The 19,499-nt window shown below is 37.8% G+C and overlaps 4 protein-coding genes across 7 annotated transcripts; 2 read left to right on the forward strand and 2 right to left on the reverse strand.

The window, feature by feature from the left end:
* Positions 1-395: 395 nt before the first annotated feature.
* LOC120775297 (dosage compensation regulator) lies at positions 396-6,131 on the reverse strand. Of its 2 annotated transcripts, XM_040105413.1 has the most exons (5): positions 5,936-6,131; positions 5,378-5,867; positions 3,429-3,750; positions 2,127-3,350; positions 396-2,054 (listed from the first exon to the last, which is right to left on the reverse strand). In XM_040105413.1, exons 1-5 carry the CDS (start codon positions 6,012-6,014, stop codon positions 492-494), a joined length of 3,678 nt encoding a protein of 1,225 aa, XP_039961347.1. In that variant the 5' UTR covers positions 6,015-6,131; the 3' UTR covers positions 396-491. The 2 variants fall into 2 exon arrangements, with proteins under 2 accessions (XP_039961347.1, XP_039961349.1); XM_040105415.1 differs by lacking the exons at positions 5,378-5,867; positions 5,936-6,131 and adding an exon at positions 4,552-4,632.
* A 482-nt stretch (positions 6,132-6,613) lies between these two features.
* LOC120775299 (PP2C-like domain-containing protein CG9801) lies at positions 6,614-10,290 on the forward strand. 3 transcript variants are annotated; one of them, XM_040105417.1, is made up of 3 exons: positions 6,614-6,671; positions 6,766-6,926; positions 6,989-10,290. In XM_040105417.1, exon 3 carries the CDS (start codon positions 7,206-7,208, stop codon positions 9,696-9,698), a length of 2,493 nt encoding a protein of 830 aa, XP_039961351.1. In that variant the 5' UTR covers positions 6,614-6,671; positions 6,766-6,926; positions 6,989-7,205; the 3' UTR covers positions 9,699-10,290. The 3 variants fall into 3 exon arrangements, with proteins under 3 accessions (XP_039961351.1, XP_039961352.1, XP_039961353.1); XM_040105418.1 differs by having other exon boundaries at positions 6,630-6,732; positions 6,808-6,926; XM_040105419.1 differs by having other exon boundaries at positions 6,653-6,732; positions 6,783-6,926.
* Positions 10,291-10,839: 549 nt separating this feature from the next.
* Positions 10,840-14,076, forward strand: LOC120774190 (nuclear pore complex protein Nup93-1-like). The gene is made up of 12 exons (XM_040103619.1): positions 10,840-11,000; positions 11,062-11,242; positions 11,310-11,489; positions 11,561-11,808; positions 11,873-12,106; positions 12,172-12,313; positions 12,376-12,736; positions 12,816-13,062; positions 13,125-13,248; positions 13,316-13,442; positions 13,508-13,812; positions 13,875-14,076. Exons 1-12 carry the CDS (start codon positions 10,840-10,842, stop codon positions 13,992-13,994), a joined length of 2,430 nt encoding a protein of 809 aa, XP_039959553.1. The 3' UTR covers positions 13,995-14,076.
* Positions 14,077-14,287: 211 nt separating this feature from the next.
* On the reverse strand, positions 14,288-17,401 carry LOC120774192 (LIM domain-containing protein jub). Its single transcript, XM_040103620.1, has 7 exons — positions 16,164-17,401; positions 15,691-16,093; positions 15,485-15,625; positions 15,250-15,419; positions 15,121-15,183; positions 14,901-15,066; positions 14,288-14,840 (listed from the first exon to the last, which is right to left on the reverse strand). Exons 1-7 carry the CDS (start codon positions 17,157-17,159, stop codon positions 14,590-14,592), a joined length of 2,190 nt encoding a protein of 729 aa, XP_039959554.1. The 5' UTR covers positions 17,160-17,401; the 3' UTR covers positions 14,288-14,589.
* Positions 17,402-19,499: the final 2,098 nt, after the last annotated feature.

Consider the following 19,499-nt stretch of genomic DNA (forward strand, 5'->3'; position numbering starts at 1 on the left):
AAAAATTCGTAGACCGTCAAACTTAAGTGTTAAACAAACCGGAGCATTGATTGAAACAATCAACGATGAATCACGAGTGGTGCACTATCTTTGGACACGGATTCATCAGAGAACTGCGGAGCTCGAAGCAGAAATTACTCATCTGCAACAGCGCCTACGTCAGCTACAGGCAGAGGAGGTGGATATCAAAAGAAAACATTGGTGCCGCAATTGTCAGGAAGAAGCGACATACCTACATGCCAAGCGCTTCTACTGCAGCCCATATTGTGAAGAACAATTTTCGAAAATACGAAATCAGCAATAATAGTTATAGGCTAGAACGTAATCTATATTAAATATCATTATTTCGATTTGACACAAGAGAATATTGTATAATAATTTAAAATTAGATTATATATTTTAATTAATATACTTTTATTAGCAATTAAATATTAGAATACGAGATAAAATATTCTGCGATATCATCTTTTACAAAATATGTATGTAAAGTCTTAAAATCTGCCTCTGCCACCACCTCCGTAGCGGCCCCATTGGTTTGTTCCACTACCTCGTCCAAAACCACCGCGGCCCCAGTTACCACCACCACCTGAGCCCCAATTGCTGCCTCCGCCACCACGATTCCAACCACTGCCGCCATCGAAACGTCCACGCTTACTCGGTGGACCACCACTATGGCCACCCCCACCGCCTTGTCGACTTTGGAAGGGTAGCACACCAGCCTCCCTGGTAATGTTGTAATCACCCGCATTCATTACACATAACTCCTTTATAACATTTATAAGCTTCGCTTGTGGCTCTTCGAGTTGACCAATTTCATCTGGTCTATCACATGCAATAGTGATCAGAGTTTCAATAGCCGGTTTCAGCGCTGCCAATGCGGCAGCATGGTGGGGATCCATTTCGAGGTTAAGCCAATTATCTAGCCGAACTATATTGTCTTTGATATAGTCCACTTTGCGACAACCAAAAAGCAGCAAATGTAGTGGCGCCACCATTGTCATCTGCTTGCAGGATACAGCACGAGTTCTTATCTTCTCGCCAAATACGAAGAACGGATAGGGGAAAGTGACAGCCAAGTTGCTGCAATTTACCGAAGTCTTATGTAAAAGTGCTGCCTTCGATTCCGTTGTCAAAACCTTACGTTTCTCCTTGTGTACGCAAACGTTTGGATACAAACCCAAACAAAGCAATGCAGTAGCCATGTCCAAAACCGGATCATCATTATTCGCATCCACTTTATACGATATCATTGATTCCTCAGGAAAACCGGTTTGCTGCAACAAATCTAAAAGTTGACCTTTAGCCTCGGACATAACACGCATGGTTGACAACTGCAAGCCCTTCCACTCGCAAAATTTTATCTCCTCCTCTTCGCCACGATTTTTTGCGTTTTCCCACATCTGTGTAGCGACTATCATAGCAACATGATCAGAACACTTGCGACCGCCCAATAGTTTCTGATGATTTGCCAAACGTCGTTGCCCAATGTCTAACGCAAATATCTCGGAGAAAGTGCTCGAGTACGAGGCCATGTTCGCCAATATGTCTGCGCAGCCAAATACTGAGCCTAATATTAACATTTTACCGAGTCGAGGCTCAATAGGCAAACGCGCTAAAATGCGCCCCAACGGTGTCAACTCATCATTATCATCCAAACAGCGCATATCGCGTAAAAGCACCTCAGCTTCGATAACGGCATCCAATGGAGGTGGCTCTAAAGCCTTTGATAAAAACTGATGAATAGAACCAAGACGCAACAGTTTGATGGATAGTGCCAATTCGTGCAATGGTGTACGAAATATCTCAGGTGTCATGCTCTCCTCAAGTCTCTGAAAACGTGCACGAGAGCAAAGGGTGAAACAGAAGCCCGGCCGAACGCGACCAGCGCGACCTTTCCGTTGCTCCAAATTCGATCTGGCTGCCCAGACGGTGGCGTAACTTGTGAGGTTATTGTGTGAGGTGAACATCTTCATGCGCGCTTTGCAGATATCAATGACGAAAACAATATCGTCAATTGTTATTGATGTTTCAGCAATGTTGGTGGACAGTATGATCTGAAAGTAAAAACAGCGAAGAAAAATTTTAAGGAAATAGTTTTAATAATGAAATAAATATATTAATTTTACCTTTGTTACGCCATCTGGCACTGGCTCAAACACTTTTCGTTGATCCTCTCGTGGAATTTGCGAGTGGCATGGCAAGATGCGAAATTGTGGTCCGCCGAACTGTGAGTTTTGCAAATACTTCATCAGTGCGAAAATTAGATTCCAGCCAGGTAAAAAGATAAGCACAGCTCCCGGTATATTCTTCGATTTAATATGCACCAAAAGCGCATCGATCAATTCGAACGAACATTCGGATTCGGACAACAATGCCATTGCCGTTTTGGTCTGCTGCGAATATTTTGCGTCGCAAACTTTGTTCAAATTTTGTTCATTTGGATCTTCACCATTCTCAGCAATTATAGATTTCTCCTCGTCATCGCGATCTTTGCTCTTCTTGCGTGATTCAGGTGTCGGCATAAACTTTGTCATTTCTACACAATCTTCTAAGAAGAATTGTTGCACGGGGAAAGCACGACCGGGAATTTCTAGAACGGGACATTTACCGAAATATTCCGAAAATAATGTTGTATCAATTGTAGCAGACATCAGAATGACATGTAAATCTGGATATGTGTGCACCATATCACGTAGTATTACCAATAAAAAGTCACTATTTACATCACGCTCGTGAATTTCATCTACAATAATGTGTGAGATGCCGCGTAAGCCGCCCTCAAGTTTGCGCAAGAGAACACCGACAGTACAGAATAAAATGGCACCATAGGGGCGTGGTGTCACCGTTTCAAAACGGACTGAGTATCCAACCGCTTCGCCTAGATTCTCGCAACGCTCGGCGGCGACGCGTTCTGCTACAGAAATAGCTGAAATACGACGTGGTTGCGTGACATAAATATTACAGAAGGCACCCTGACCGGATGCAACGTAATCCTCCAAGATATATTGCGCAATTTGTGTAGTTTTGCCGCAGCCAGTATTACCGCGTATGATAACAACAGGATGCTCATGTATGTTGGACATTATTTCATTGCGCATAGCCGCAATGGGGAGGCATTCACGAAACTCAATGAATTTATGCAGTTCTGCATTATTCATTCGCTTTTCTTTCGAAGTTGTTTCGAGATCTTCGCAGAGATCATCTAAAGTGGCTGTAGCCAAGTAACCCTCATCAATATTGCAAGCGTTCCAAGCATTCCAATTAGGTTGTGGCGGAGCCCAAGGTATAACTGAACCCTGCATTTGAGAGGCATCGTCGTTTTGATTTCTTGCTTCCCTATTGGTAGGGATCTTGGAAGTATAAAAAATATATATATACATTTTTTATATATGACACACACATATATTATATCAATGAATATTACTTACAAGTAAGCTAACACCAGTATTCTCATTTTCCGCTTTAATATTGTAAGGATTAATAACTGGTAGGTCAAGGTCTCGAATGCATTCTTCCACTTTTTGCATTACATCTTCAGAGATTTTGACCGGATACGGTTTCATATCGGCATCGTCTTTGCGTTGCTTCAATGTGCCACTAAAAGCCTCAATTACACCCAAATGATAAAGTTGGCGTACCAAAGACAAAGCGCACGATTTGCTCGCCGATTGCTTATTGGAACCAGTTTCACGTGCGGTAACAGTACGTTTTAGTTGACGCACGAAAATATGCATTTCAGCCATAAAGCTCCTAAACAAATTTATTGATATTATTATTATGAACAAATATAAGAATAAAAAGATATCGTATGTAAGAATTAAATTAAAAAATGTTAATTACTAAACTCCCAGAGATGGTTTGAGTTTCTGTGGTTAGATCTAGATATTTTTTTATATTTATTTATTCTTACGTTTGCTGGTTAATTTAGATTAAGAGATCGGTCACTAAAGGTAAAACTATCAAGATGTGTAAGCCTCAGACTTGCAAAAGCCTTACCGCATGCACGCCTATTGGACAGTGTTCAGTAAGAACTTTTGCGATTGAGCCAAAGTGAGCTTTGCTCAAGGGAAGTAGATCATATGCGTTCTACTCTAAGCCAAAATGATCTCGCAGTCACCCAAGAGCTGGTCGTCGTCGCAGTAACAGTTATCTATCGTCGCTGTGACGTTTGTTAATTAATATCAATCATAAAAAAATCGCTAAAGCTTCGAAGACTTAAATTGTATTCGGATAAAATATTAAAAAATTTTACTTTAGACATTTTTAACGAGTCTATGAAAACAGCATTGACAGCCAAGCCCGCGTACCACCCGATTTTAACTGTTCCGACATCATTCTCTAAGCTTTTTGGTGACTATTTCGTGTCAACAAATACGATAAAGGACTCTTATATCTACTTCCTGTCTTAAATTTTATACTTAGCAATGTATTATATTTAAAAATATATATATGTAATTTAAAATCATAGATATTTATTTAATTTGTAAGATGTAGGAATATCAAACACCATTTTATGGTTATTTTTTTTAATTTTTTATATGATTTACTTACCAATGGCAATTTATTGCGGCGTGGTGAATATAGGCCTTAGAAGAATGCCTTTTAAGTATTGTGGCACTGTGCGTTACTTTGCAAACTTAATATACCCAAAACTACTGGATTATAAAAAAAAGCATACAGGATAAATCACACTGGTGTTAAGAGTATTTAGTTTTCGTATAAAACATTCTAGCTGATTCTAATTTGGACAAAAATATATTTATTTACATTTTCTTTTCGCAACTCAGAAAAAGTATCTAATTTAGTAATGTCCTGAATACAGTCTGTCAAAAATTTGTTGATAACATAAAAATTTATTCATTTCATATAACATAAATAAATTAACTGAATAAACTGATTAAAAAATACTAAAAAAATCGATAGTTAAACTACTTTATATTTACACGGTCAATTAATTATTTGCAAAACAATTTCTTGACAAACTGTACATAGCGATGATACCTATTAATTATTTTAGGCAAACTCTTAATTAATAAACATAGGCGAAAACTTTCAACTGAAATAGGGTTGAAAGTACTCGTCTCATATATGCATGTGATAAATTCAACTAAAACCATATATTTGCAAATTATCGCACATTGCCACACATATGTGAAAGTTTTGATCACTTTTGGTTTCAATTGCAGTTACTATATTTCACCCAGCCTTCACTTTGCCACGGGTATTACATAAATGTTCGAAGCTTTCCTCTTTGATTTATAGATTTAAAATCGAAGAGATGAGCTCACTTAAAAAGGAATAAATTTAAATGAATGTATGTATGTCATATGTAATTAATGTAAATTTTATAAGAAATAATCAAAATAAATCAAATTACCTGGCGTGATCTGGACCCACTGGCGTATACTTGTAATCCGCCGTTATTTTGTTCATCTGCATGAATTGATGAAGCTTTGCTTTTGCATTCTCGATGGTCCAATTGCCATGTATGGCTGCATTTACATCTACTGACTCCGCTTCTTTCATTTCCAATTGTTCACGTGCTCTATCCACTGGATTGATCTCACGCTCTATGGGTTGATAAGCCTGACCCAAATCTTGTGGTCCCATCCCACCATCAAAGAATTTGCGTTGCGAACCATATCTATCACCGCTCCCTTCAGCGTTAGTTGCAGGTGCTATAGCTGCCATACCTGCGTCTGCAGGTATATCAGACGCATTTACTTTGCCGGTACGTACCAAAAAACTCATGAAATCACGAGCTGCATTGCGTTCAGCATCTTTTTTGTTCGTAGAATTACCTGCCGCCACGTAGGGGTAATTCGGAACTCGTACTTCACACAAAAATCGTTGGCGATGCTTTGGGCCTTTAAATAAGTGTAATATATGCAGATACAGATCGATTTTCTACGCCAATGCAATTATGCACACTTACCAGTCGGACGAACCTCAAATTTTGGTTCTACTTTATTCTTTGAGCACCACTCATGGAAAACAGATTTCATGTCAGCCATTGTAAAAGGGTAAAACTTTGAAAATCGTTTATTAATAAAATAAAATCTAAGTTATCTTGTAACAAGCAAAATTTTCTCGAATTCTAAACCGGCACACAAGTTCAACACCAGTGAAAATTATTGACACTGCGCGAGCTGCCAGACTTTTTATTTTTAATTTTAAATTGAATTATAAACAATAATAGCCGATTCACATACAACGTTTGTTTCGAACTCATAAAAAACCTACTTCGAACTTATCTGTTAAAGCCAATGTCGGAAGCAAATGAAGATTTGAAGTTTCTTTTGTTGCTTTAGGCGTAACTAAATTATTGTTGGCAGTAAAATTAGTCGGAAAATCAACATAAATTTTAAAATAATCTAGTATTTTCAACTGAAATACCAAAGCTGGCGGTTGTCATATGTTATTTTAAGGATTCCTCGAATTTGACAGTACCCGAAGAAGGGAGTTAACAGTTGTTCAGAAAGCATGATAGAATATTTACAAAATTCACTTCAGAGGTATTTTTTATTATATTGTATGTTATTATGTAGTGTGTATCCTGTCAGATATATATCGCCAATAAAAATTACAGTGAAACGGCAACGCTGGCGGAAGTCAGCTTATTCATAATAAGCTGGTCGTATAGTGAGTTAGTAAAAACAATCGATAATAAAGTAATTGAAAATAAATTATTAATAGAATATAAACCTATTTTTGGAAACAAATTTTTAATCAGTGAGTATGAATTAATATCCGGTGTCTTTCCAGCAATTTGAACATTATAGTTTCATAATAAAACATAATATTCAGATGAAATACTCCGCCCACTACCTTGGAAATTCGAAAACAATGTTTTACAAAGAAAATAAAACTTGGCCTTGCGAATGAATCAAACCTTTGTCTCTTCTTTATACACATATACAAATCAGGTATAACTTATATATATATATATATGTAACGATTGAAAATAATAACGAACTCCTTCTTACAGTCGTAATTATCATATGGAGCACAACAGCTATTCAGACAAAAGACTTTCGAATATCACTAACCCCCGTTGACGCATTTGTTTTCTTAATTGTAGTAATTAGTGAGAGTGCAATGACGTTAAATTGATCTCAGCCCAATTATAATTTTTCGCCTGAGTAGTCGCTTACAAACTTAATACGGAGTAATTGAAAGAAAACGGTAAATTAAGAAACATAAATATGCCCTCTCTACGGCAAAAGGTCACAACATATTTCCGTCAATTAAGTTTTATTGCTGAACCTCGTGATAGCCCGAGAGGAGTTCATAAAACTTCAGATGACGGAAGTTTTATTGTTAAATATTTAGAAGGACGCATGGAACGTCAGTTTATCCCTGGACCGCAAATTTCAAATGGGCAAAATCCAAGCGACCTGCCAGATCTTAAAATTGGTGTCTATGCGACTGGTCCCACCAATATAACTGCCGCCAGTACAGGTCCTGATGAAGGCCTTACTGGCATTAAGCGCTCAAAATTGCATTTAAGTGCAAGTTACGCAGACGATATTGATTTCATTGATACTACTCAGGAAAATGACTGCTTCGAGGTTCGAAAAAGTATTACCACTAATAACCGAAATCAAAACAAATTCAACCGTTATGGTGGTGCATCACGTAAATTAAGTAATAGTGCCATCACATCAAACAACGATCAGAATGCAAATAAGCCATCAGGTATGCGTTCACGCAAAAACTCCAGGACTAGTATTACAAATTCCAATAAAATTCCAAACCATTCAGAAAACATACCTAGCGATTTAAACACCACAAAGGTATCTGATACATCACCAAAACCACTATTAACAAAAGCGGATAACAAGAAAAGCACGGAAAACGCAAACAAGTCCACAACGATTGTCGTGAGCTTAGTGAGCACAAAATTTACCACCAATGAAGCAGCAAATGATCAAAACAACAAAAATATTTTAAATTCGTCTTTGAAGGAAAATATAACAAAAACAAATGCATTATCTCCATCTGTTGATATTAAGGATTCCAAAGAAAATGATACCAAGGACACTTCCACAGAAGTTGATAGTTCCACAAAGGTTATATTAGATAATACGACAGAACGATTGCTTCGTGAAGCGGTTTCAAATCAAAGTGACGTAACCAGTTGCAAGGAAATAAATAACTTTATGGCAGATGCTATTGCTGGTGTAACTGATTGGCGCATGGAAACTGATTATGCCTATGGAATTTCAGTATCGCTCTATGAAAACAACATGTTAACAAAAGAGCCTATGGGTAGTCCTATAGCTGATTGCTATGGTATAGTTGTACGTGGAGATGCAGCGGCTATGGCGCTTGCTGACGGAGTTAATTGGGGTGATGGTGCGCGCTTAGCTGCACGTTCGGCTGTGCATGGTTGCCTTGACTATTTGGATCGTGCTATTTTCGGACTCGCACGAGAATGTATGGCAACGTCGACAACGGAGGTATTTGTAAGTCTACTACGAAGTTTGTGGGAAGGTCACGGCTGCATACTCGAAGTGGGTGGTTCTCTAAGTACACTGACAATAGCCGTGGTACTACCGCTAGCTGATGAAGGTAAATACGTGGTATGCGCATGCAATGTGGGTGACTCATTGGGATATGTATATTCGAAAAAATATGGCGTCCGTGAGTTTACACAAGCATCACATGATATAACATCAATGCGCGACATGCGCGATGCATTGGGTGCATTAGGTCCTGCCGATGGTAATAAACCGGAACTTGGTAACTTAACTTTGTCAATGACGATCGTTGAAAAGGGTGATATTGTATTCTTAACGTCAGACGGAATTAGCGACAATTTCGACCCGGTTGTAGGGAAATTTGCTGAAGCGTGGACACCAGATGTAAAACTTATGCCAAGTAGTAAATCACAAGGGCAACATCATTTAGCACCAAAAAGACAAAATAAAAGTGCTTCATCTATTTATGCACGTTTACATCATGTACATCACAACCCATCTAGGAGCGAAACTGAATCACTGCCAACATCTCCAGCTAATGTACCAACGCGGCCACCACGCACCAAAAAATCACCTTCACCGGAAGTAGTTAATGTAAGTACTGCAGCTAGTGCACCAAGTCGACCAAAATATATGCGTTCGCATACTGTGATAGAACCAAGACGTCTTTCCACGACTGGATCCTCTGCTGGAAGGCAGCAGTATATTGCTCCCAACATTTTACCAAAGATACCAAAATCTATTTCGGGTCTACCCCTAGTGACTGGACCACAAAGACACGCTCTTACACTCTACCGTCTAGAAGATCTGCTGAGTTTTGGCATAAATGGAACATTTTCGCCTTGCACATCAGCTCGTCGACTGTGCCATTTATTAATTGATTTTGCTCGTATGATCACATCAGCCCGTAGGAAAACACTGGAACAACGTGAACTATTTTACAAATTAGCAACGGGTCCTGATGGCATTAAACGTGAAGTCGAACTTAACCGCATGCAGCATCGCGCGGCACGAAAACGTGTCGTAGATAGTAGTGCTTTCGCTGCACTGCCTGGAAAGTTGGATCATGCTACCGTAGTGGCTTATACAGTAGGAATTGGACGTAATAGTAGTACTAATGATGATGGCAGTAGCAAAAGTGAGGAAGTGAACGCTTCTACTTCAACTGCTGCAGCCTTATTGCAATCAAAAAATTTTAATGAAACTAACTTTTAAAATTCTTTAAGAATCTCACAATTCAACATCACGAAATATATACCATATATAGTGCTTGTAGTCTGGTATTAGAAAGGCGAAGAGGTAATATTTTGGCAACTGAAGGAATTAAGCACAATTGAGAATGATAAGTATTATGTGACCTGCAGATTTTTAAACATATGGCGGATTTTATACCAATGCTTTATTTATTAAACATAATATACATACATACAATACTACATGTGGCTTGATGCAATTACCCGAGCTTCAAATGCGGCCAATTAATCTTAATACTAAGCTAAAATCATAAATTTTACTCGAATAATCTATAATGTAGTACGTGTTTTCAAGTGTCATATAACTCGAATAATTTACAATACCACAATTCAGTAAAGACACAGTCATTGCAAATATGTGAAGTTATATCAGGAGCATGGAACTAATTATAAAGCAAGCAGTTTAGTTGCCAATGCAACACCATTTAAAAATATTGTAGTACTAGCATTTTAATTCCCAGTGCCCGAAACAGTCCGTTACTTTGAAAATTTTGGAATATAATTGGAATGGTATATATGTATTACTCTTTGATATAAAAAAAAATATTTTTTAAATAAAGTACTGCAAGATTATAAGGAAAAATATAAATATTGTTTTTTCATGCTAATTAATTTGAAATATATTTTTATATTAAAATTCTTGTTAAATTTTTAGCTCTGCTCAGTTAAGAGATTTCAGAAGGATATGTTGCTGCTACTTATACTTTTTCTTGATCTTAGTTCTCTTATATATTGTATGGTGTTGCCGGATTAGAATTAGAAGATGATATTTAAAATCGCACGTTCATTCGGAATTGAATGTCCATATATTTGGTGTATACTAGTATGCCTGCAAAACCATTGATAAAATAATTAAAATTTTAATCAAAAGAATTGCGCTATTTCGTAAAGCGATTGGTTATTTCAGAAAAAAACATTATATGCATCTGTAGATATTAAAATTTTAAATGGCATCACCAATCTGTGAGACATACAGCTGTAGCCGTCACAAAGTCACTGCCGCCAAAAACTGCAAAATCCATAGGGAAGTTTTATTTGTAGTTTGTAAATTAAAAGTGAAATCAATTTTTTCCTAATAACCGCAGCTGTATTAATAAAGCAAAATGGATTTTAACTCATTGCTGCAACAAGCACAGCGCTTAACCAATGAGACACAGAACTCTGAGGAGTTGCCGCGTGTTGAGCGTACGATTTCGCAAGTTTTGCAAGCGACTCAGGAATTGCACTCACGTGTAACTCAAACAGGCGCACAGGACATACAAGCGTAAGTCTCTATTATTATCTAGCTATAAATGTTGTTGGTAATGTTTTATCGAAATTGTCAGGCATATTTTACTCGGCTCTAAGGGCATAGATCTACCGAAAATTTCACAAAAATTGGAAGCATTAAATGCTCGGAAAACCTTTGAACCGCTAGATCCTATTGCAGACACCGACGTTCGTAGTTTTTTAAAAAACGAAAAGGAAAATGCTATTTTATCTATGATTGAGGAAGTTAATAGAAGTGTGAGTGATAGAATTTGGTACTTATAAGCAATAATTTTATTAAAATCACTTAATATTTTACAAACAGACTTTTGAGGCTGCAGAAAAACGAAGGTGGGAGTGTGTACGTAACGAATGGCAGCAAGAGAAAGTAAAGTTGCTTAACTCATTGATTGGACCCTCGCAGAATTGGATTGATATACAAAAACTGCCAGAGCAAACAGTGCTGAACGAGACCTTTGGCTCTCGTTCATGCCTCAATCGAATTGTACGTACTGATGTCGAAATGTAAGAGCAACTAATTTAAAGCTTTTAACCAATCGTTTTCTATATTTACAGGAAATGGCATATGCACGTGAAGTCTATGAATATAATACAGCCATCATCAAAGGTGCATTTCGACCTAATCTCATACAGAAATTTGCCAAGGTTGCGGAAAGTTTTGAAGATCAAAAAGTTACTGAAATATGGGAAATTATGAAGTACATGGTCAATATAGCACCTGTTTCGAGAAATCGTGACCCCATTCAAAACCGCACACAAATAACACAATTCATTGATCAAGCAAAAAAATATTTGGAGAATAGGTAATTAACGATAAAAATAACAAAGTATTTCTTATAAATTTTACTTATAACGTTGGTCTTGCAGATACAAATTATACATGTCAACAATCATCAGTAGTAATTTACGTGAAGCGCAACGTGGTGGTGTGCCCAGCACTTTTAATTTGGTGTCGTCTTTTGTGGGCCTGACATTCAACCAATCGAACTGTTTTGGTTTACAAGATGCAAGCATTGATAATAAACCACTCTGGCCAATGGTGTATTACTGTCTGCGCTGCGGCGATGTGCAATCTGCGTTACGGTGCATGCAAATGGGCGGGTAATTCGACGAAGAAAAGGTTTTTTTTTTAAATTTTATTGTATTTTTGTTTACTAATCGTTTAGTGCCGGCCATGAGGATTTCATACAAGTGCTTGAAGACAAAATTAACAAGCCAGAACAGAAAATAAATTCCAAATTGGAAGGACAGCTCAAATTACATTATTGTAATAAAATTAAGAATTCCACTGACCCATACAAAAAGGCGGTAAGTACAATAAAGTAAATTTGTTGTAATTAGTCAATTACCTTTCATTTACGTTCTTTCAGGTTTACTGCATAATAGCTGGCTGCGACATAAATGAACAACACTTGGAAGTTGCGAAAACCACCGATGACTTCTTATGGATTCAACTGTCCTTACTACGCCCCGAATCCCATGACAATGCTGAAGTGCTTACTTACGCCGGCCTGCAAACAATGATACTCGAAAAATATGGTGAGAAGCATTTCAATGCCAGTGAACAGCGCCATCTTTACTTCCAAGTGCTTGCTTTAACCGGACAATTTGAGGCAGCCATTGAATTTTTAGCGCGTACCGAGCAATATCGCACTCATGCTGTGCACATTGCGCTTGCTCTGAACGAAATGTTCCTCATCGGTGGACCGCGCAATGTCCAAGAGCCATTGCGTAAGTAAATAATCCAAAAAATTGTTTTAATAAGTGTCCAGCAGTGACTACATACATACTATTTTGCTTGTGTTTATAGTGTCTGTCGACATTGAAGATCCAATGCCAATGCGTCGCTTGAATATCGGCCGTTTGGTTATGTTGTATGTGAAAAAATTTGAGGTTACCGACCCCGCCGAAGCGTTGCAGTACTACTTTTTCCTGCGTAATCTTAAAGATCCAGAAGGACGCAATTTATTTTTGGTTTGTGTCAGTGATTTGGCCATTGAGTGTCGCAATTATGACTTGATATTTGGTAAAATGCAACCAAATGGCATTATGTCGGGGTAAGTTACATATCATATTTATATTACTACTATTTAATCTTCTCGCCTTTTAATGTAATTAGCGGTCTGTTTGAGCAATTCGACTGTGTTGAATTTGATACACGCACAGCAGCTGGCATGGCTGCAGAGGAGTTGGTGAACAAGGGCATGTTCGAGGATGCCATCAAATTGTTTGATATTGCTAGCGTAAGCCATAATTATATTTTAATTGGGATTATTAAATTTCAAACATGTTTTCCATATACTTCTTTAGATGCAAAATCAATCTTTGCGCTACCTGGCCATACTGTTGTCCCAAGTCGTACATCAAAGTTCCAAAAAGGATTCGTTGCGTGAACGTCTGACAATTATGGCGGCTGATTTCAGGGAAAGAATGCGCGGTAAATCCAACATTATTTAATTTAGTGTTTTTTCACAAATAATTTTCTTTTGTTTTCTCTTACAGGCAATCGCATTGAATGCGATCCACAAGTTATTTCCACCTTTAATTTGCTATGTGAACTTGTGTCATTCTTCGATTACTACCACGAGCAAAAATACCAATTGGCTTTAGAGGTACTAGCCAACACCAAACTCGTGCCATTGTCTATGAGTGAATTGGAGGAATGCATAAATAATTTCAAGCGTTTGGGTGGTGAGATTTGTAAAGTGTATCCTGATATATTATTGGCCGCAATGGATATTTTATATGCTCAGTATAAAAGTGTGAAAGGACGTGATACTGGCATTGTTGATACAGGACGTGATCGCGTAAGGGCAACTGAATATAATAACTTTGAAGTAATTTATTAATTTACTTTCTTTTTATGCAGCAACTACAACATTTACGCGAAAAGGCGAAGGCTATCACAAATATGGCTGCCACAGTACCATATCGCATGCCAGGCGACACAAACAAACGTCTTGTGCAAACGGAAATATTAATGCACTGAATTTACAAAGTACGCTTGCTTTTAGGTCTTTAAGGATTAAGAATAAAAAAGAAAACATTTTACACTCAATAAAAGTTAAAAACTGCATAGATTTTAATTTATAAATTTAAATGCAACGTCGTGATCCTTTATTTTATTATTTAATATGCATACATATATGAGTTATGTATGTAAATGCAGTTGCGTGAGCATTACAAAGCGCATCCAAAACCACTAATACGATAAATTCCACAATTGCGTATTGCATGTATGTAAAGAGTACACATTAGACAGTTGTATGAATGTTTTTGTTGTTTTTTTTTTTTTTGGATTATTAACTGTTCCACAACTAACTGTTTAAGTTGTTGCATAACACTGTTTGTCACACTGGATTCCTCTGTGTGCAGAGTGTATTTTTTTAATTAACTTTAAATATTTTCAAAAGCCATAAATTTGAAAATTCCCGTTATTTTATAGTAAAAAAAAAATTGTGCGTTCAACTGTACGACTTATGTACTAATTTTTGATCCTTCCATTCGCGTATAATATTAGGAATGCATAATATGAGTAAATTATGTATAAATACGCATTTGAGCACTCAAATTATTTTTTGTCTTTAACCCATGTATTGATATGATGCGCACACGGGTTCCTGATGCCGGACGTGTGGCGAAGACTGCTGCATGGCTAAGCATTGCAAGTGGCATGAACGACATAATAGGCGTCCATCTAAGGGATAGCAACGCTTGTCGGGCTCATCGGTCAACTGCATGCCACACTCTTCACAGATGTAGCAATCGACATGAAAGTCCTTATCCATGGAGACGACGCGTACTGTTTCATCAGTGCCCTCTACAGGTGTTATGCCTGGAAAGCAGCAATTGTATCTTAAAATTACTTAAAAGAAAATTAACAAAAAATAACTACCTTTGCCACAACTAGCGCATTTTGGCGCAAACATGCGATGATAGTCATTTACACAGTAAATTTTATGATCCACATCCACCGTAAAGGGTACACCATCTAGGCATTCATTGCAGATGCAACAGCGGAAGCAGCCGGGGTGATAAGATTTGCCCATCGCTTGCAGAATCTGTATTAAATTATTATTATTAAAAATATTAAAAACGATGAACGAGCAACATACCATTTCCATTATTAAATGTCCGCATATTGCACACTTTTCTGCTGTTTGCTGGAAACCCGAATACTAAAAAATAGTATACATATGAATATTGACGATTCAAACAGAATTGAAATCAAGCAGTATCCTTACCATATAGTCTTCCTCACAGTAAACGCGTCCATGCACATTATAAAACGCTTTACCGCGCAACGCACGTCCGCAAGAGCAACAAATAAAGCAATTCGTGTGATACAAATTGCCCATAGCCTGACAAGCTTGACCAGCACCCTTCACTTTATCACCGCACGTATGACAAATACCTGTAAATAGGAAGAAACAGCAAAATAAAGTTGTAGATAACAACAACATGCCTGCAATAACTTACCAAAATACTCGCCCTGCTCTTCGCTTTGTTCTATTTCCTCCTCTAGTTGTCGTGTGAGTTCTTCGATTTTGCGCTGCGCTTCGGTAGGACCGGTGGGACGTGGTGGTGTCACGCTATATGGTAGCAGGTTTTTGGAGAGCCCTATAAAGTAAACAAATAACTTGTGTTACTTATCCACAGGCGTAAGTAGTAAGACGATATCCTACCAGTACTATTTTGAGATGGTGTTGGTGAAATGGATGATGCCGCAGCGCCACCCGATGACAAAGGACGTTGCGGTATAGCAAGTGGCGATTGTGTGAATTTACGTTCGCTCATTGGCGAAATTTTGCGTGCACCAGTCAATGCTGATTGTTTATCCAGCTCACTGCCACCACTACTGCTTCCCACATAAACGGGCGACTCATTACACAACTTGCGGTAACTACTACTGCTTGAAGCGAGCGCAGTGGTATTTGATCGTAGGGACTGTACGCCTCCTGTAGGGCTTCTAGCTGGCTGGCGGTGCAAGTTAGCGGTCATGCAAACATAATCCGAACTGTTGATTTCTTCAATGTAATTCGGATTAACAGACACATTGATAATGGGGTGATGTGTGGGAATGTGATGCTGTTACAAAAAAAGGGATAAGAAAACAATTCTAATAATGGCAAAAGTTATGACACTTTCAGTTATTTACCGTATTTTTGATTGGTGTGTGTTGCAATAGCTTGTAATCGTTACTGCTAGCTGTACTAGAAGCCAACGATTTTGCAGGCGATGTTTGTATACTGTTAGGGTGACTGGGCAAGGAAAGGTTGCGATAACGCTGTGTTGGGGATGATAAACCGCTACCACCAGCAGTAGCAGCGACAGTACTGTTTGACGCTGCTGTTTTTAATGAAGAATTCGATGTACTACGCCGATGCATAGGAGATGCCAAGACTGCCATATCCAGTCCAGAATTTTCGCGTATATGATGTGGCGCTAGTGGGGTTAATGCACCATTACCAGCACCGCTTAATTGTGTTGATATCTCCGCATGTTGGTAAATAGTGGCAGTCGCTGGTGAGGCTTGTGGCTGGGCACGTTGTCCGGAATGTGGTATAATATTTTCATAGATAGGCGCCGTGTCCGCATGATGTTCCGGTACTGGCGTATGAGCAAAGCGCCCACCACTTGTGCTGGCATGCATTATCATATATTGACCACGCGACGGATTTGCTGTGGGACTTTGAGGTTGTGCGCGTTTATGTGTAGATTCGAAGTACGAGTCTGTTGGAATACCAACAGCGCCGCCGCAAAATTCGAGATTTTCGTATACTGGAGATTGTTTCGTTGATAACTTTTTTTCATACATGACATTGCGTCCAGTATATAGAGGACTATTGCCTGCCGTCGGACCGATACCATTGGACACTGGTTGGGAAATTGGAACATTGTTTATATTCGCATCAGCGGCCAACTGCTCAATTGGACGGGGTGTGGCATATTTAGAAGAAGCAATTATATTTGTGCGCTCGTATAACTTATACTCCTCTGCAGATTGTTGTTGTATAGGAGTGTTGCCTGCATGCTGTCGTATATAATTTGCTACTGCAGGGTATTTGGGTGAGTTAAGCGCACTTTTATCCTCCCCCATTTGTAAACGTTGCATTGCTTCACTGAGGTTTTCATTGCGGCGTTGACCAGCCATCGATTAAATTCTGAAGTTCGATTTGCTTTGTTGTGCTGTGGTTAGTCAAAGTATTTACCTCAATACACCGGTACCACACAAACAAATTCAATTTAGTACCTCATAAATTTATGATTGATTATGAAATGAACTACGATGTGTTTAATAAAAAGATGACGGAATCCAAGAAGGAATTTCCGGAATTTTTAGGAGACAATGATGAATAATACGAAAGAAAGAAATGAAATCGCTCCTTGGAGTTGCCACTAAAGATAAAAATAGGCTCCCCAGTTTGGAGTTATCAAAAGAGAGTAAAAGAGTGACATTTTTCTAAAACAAAGAGAAATATAACCAGAGCTGCCGTAGGTAGAATAGAAAAATATATGCTTAACATTCAAAACGTTTTTTAATTTATTTTTTATAATTTTTATTATCCAGCTAAATGCGTTTGCAATTTAAAATATATTCATAAACATATTAATTTTGTTATTATAAAATAATATGGTGTATTTATTTTTTTTGTAATATATTATATATTTTTATTATATTAATAAATATATATTGCAGTTGTCGGTAATGTTGTTCTATTCAATATTATAGTAATATACATACATCAGAAATGTAAGGATCAATATTTTTTTAATAATCTATAATAGAGAAATCCAGAACGTTGGTAAATTTTAAGTAAACACAGTAAAACTTTTAAATTAAGTTAATTTCTTTTCTGGCAACGCCCAATACCTAATAAATAATAATACCATTTTCAATAAATTGATAATAATAATAATAATAATATTATTATTATTTTTAATATTTATTAGTATAAAATATCGGGTGATTTTTTAAGAGCTTGATAACTTTTTAAAAAAAAAAAACGCATAAAATTTGCAAAATCTCATCGGTTCTTTATTTGAAACGTTAGATTGGTTCATGACATTTACTTTTTGAAGATAATTTCATTTAAATGTTGACCGCGGCTGCGTCTTAGGTGGTCCATTCGGAAAGTCAATTTTGGGCAACTTTTTCCGAGCATTTCGCCGGAATAGCCCGAATTTCTTCGGAAATGTTGTCTTCCAAAGCTGGAATAGTTGCTGGCTTATTTCTGTAGACTTTAGACTTGACGTAGCCCCACAAAAAATAGTCTAAAGGCGTTAAATCGCATGATCTTGGTGGCCAACTTACGGGTCCATTTCTTGAGATGAATTGTTCTCCGAAGTTTTCCCTCAAAATGGCCATAGAATCGCGAGCTGTGTGGCATGTAGCGCCATCTTGTTGAAACCACATGTCAACCAAGTTCAGTTCTTCCATTTTTGGCAACAAAAAAGTTTGTTAGCATCGAACGATAGCGATCGCCATTCACCGTAACGTTGCGTCCAACAGCATCTTTGAAAAAATACGGTCCAATGATTCCACCAGCGTACAAACCACACCAAACAGTGCATTTTCGGGATGCATGGGCAGTTCTTGAACGGCTTCTGGTTGCTCTTCACCCCAAATGCGGCAATTTTGCTTATTTACGTAGCCATTCAACCAGAAATGAGAGCCTCACCGCTGAACAAAATTTGTCGATAAAAAAGCGGATTTTCTGCCAACTTTTCTAGGGCCCATTCACTGAAAATTCGACGTTGTGGCAGATCGTTCGGCTTCAGTTCTTGCACGAGCTGTATTTTATACGGTTTTACACCAAGATCTTTGCGTAAAATCTTCCATGTGGTCGAATAACACAAACCCAATTGCTGCGAACGGCGACGAATCGACATTTCACGGTCTTCAGCCACACTCTCAGAAACAGACGCAATATTCTCTTCTGTACGCATTCGTGTGGTTGGTTTAATGTCCAATAAAGTAAACTGAGTGCGAAACTTGGTCACAATCGCATTAATTGTTTGCTCACTTGGTCGATTATGTAGACCATAAATCGGACGTAAAGCGCGAAACACATTTCGAACCGAACACTGATTTTGGTAATAAAATTCAATGATTTGCAAGCGTTGCTCGTTAGTAAGTCTATTCATGATGAAATGTCAAAGCATACTGAGCATCTTTCTCTCTTTGACACCAAGAATGATAGAATACAACAGATTACGACAACCGCCATTATGAACGTCATAGTTACGTGTTGAGAAGAAGAAGAGTGAAAAATCTGTCAAATGGCTTGCAAATTGTAAACAGAAGAAAGCAAAACACTTTTGTAAATTCGCAAAATCATAATATTAATTCTTTTCGATTTTAATAAAAGAATGTTCAGTGAAGCGATTAATATTGTTGAGTGAAAAGATTTGAATCATTTCCTAAGAAATATATCAGCCTATTGATAATAAAACTGTCTATTAAGTTGTGATTCAAATGGAGAAGACGTTT

This window comes from Bactrocera tryoni, chromosome 4 (assembly GCF_016617805.1).
Source record: "Bactrocera tryoni isolate S06 chromosome 4, CSIRO_BtryS06_freeze2, whole genome shotgun sequence".
In the NCBI taxonomy this organism is placed as follows: domain Eukaryota; kingdom Metazoa; phylum Arthropoda; class Insecta; order Diptera; family Tephritidae; genus Bactrocera; species Bactrocera tryoni.

Bases quoted from the DNA above. Each gene is read 5' to 3' on its own strand.
- LOC120774192 (XM_040103620.1), bottom strand. From the start codon at position 17,159: ATGGCTGGTCAACGCCGCAATGAAAACCTCAGTGAAGCAATGCAACGT. The intron at 15,626-15,690 runs GTAGGATATCGT...TTTACTTTATAG, and splicing joins ACCATCTCAAAATAGTACTG to GGCTCTCCAAAAACCTGCTA. The intron at 14,841-14,900 runs GTAGTTATTTTT...GCTGCTTTCCAG, and splicing joins ATGCGCTAGTTGTGGCAAAG to GCATAACACCTGTAGAGGGC.
- LOC120775297 (XM_040105413.1), bottom strand. From the start codon at position 6,014: ATGGCTGACATGAAATCTGTTTTCCATGAGTGGTGCTCAAAGAATAAA. The intron at 5,868-5,935 runs GTAAGTGTGCAT...ACTTATTTAAAG, and splicing joins ATTTGAGGTTCGTCCGACTG to GCCCAAAGCATCGCCAACGA. The intron at 2,055-2,126 runs GTAAAATTAATA...TTTTACTTTCAG, and splicing joins TGCCAGATGGCGTAACAAAG to ATCATACTGTCCACCAACAT.
- LOC120775299 (XM_040105417.1), top strand. From the start codon at position 7,206: ATGCCCTCTCTACGGCAAAAGGTCACAACATATTTCCGTCAATTAAGT.
- LOC120774190 (XM_040103619.1), top strand. From the start codon at position 10,840: ATGGATTTTAACTCATTGCTGCAACAAGCACAGCGCTTAACCAATGAG. The intron at 11,001-11,061 runs GTAAGTCTCTAT...CGAAATTGTCAG, and splicing joins GGCGCACAGGACATACAAGC to GCATATTTTACTCGGCTCTA. The intron at 11,243-11,309 runs GTGAGTGATAGA...TTTTACAAACAG, and splicing joins TTGAGGAAGTTAATAGAAGT to ACTTTTGAGGCTGCAGAAAA.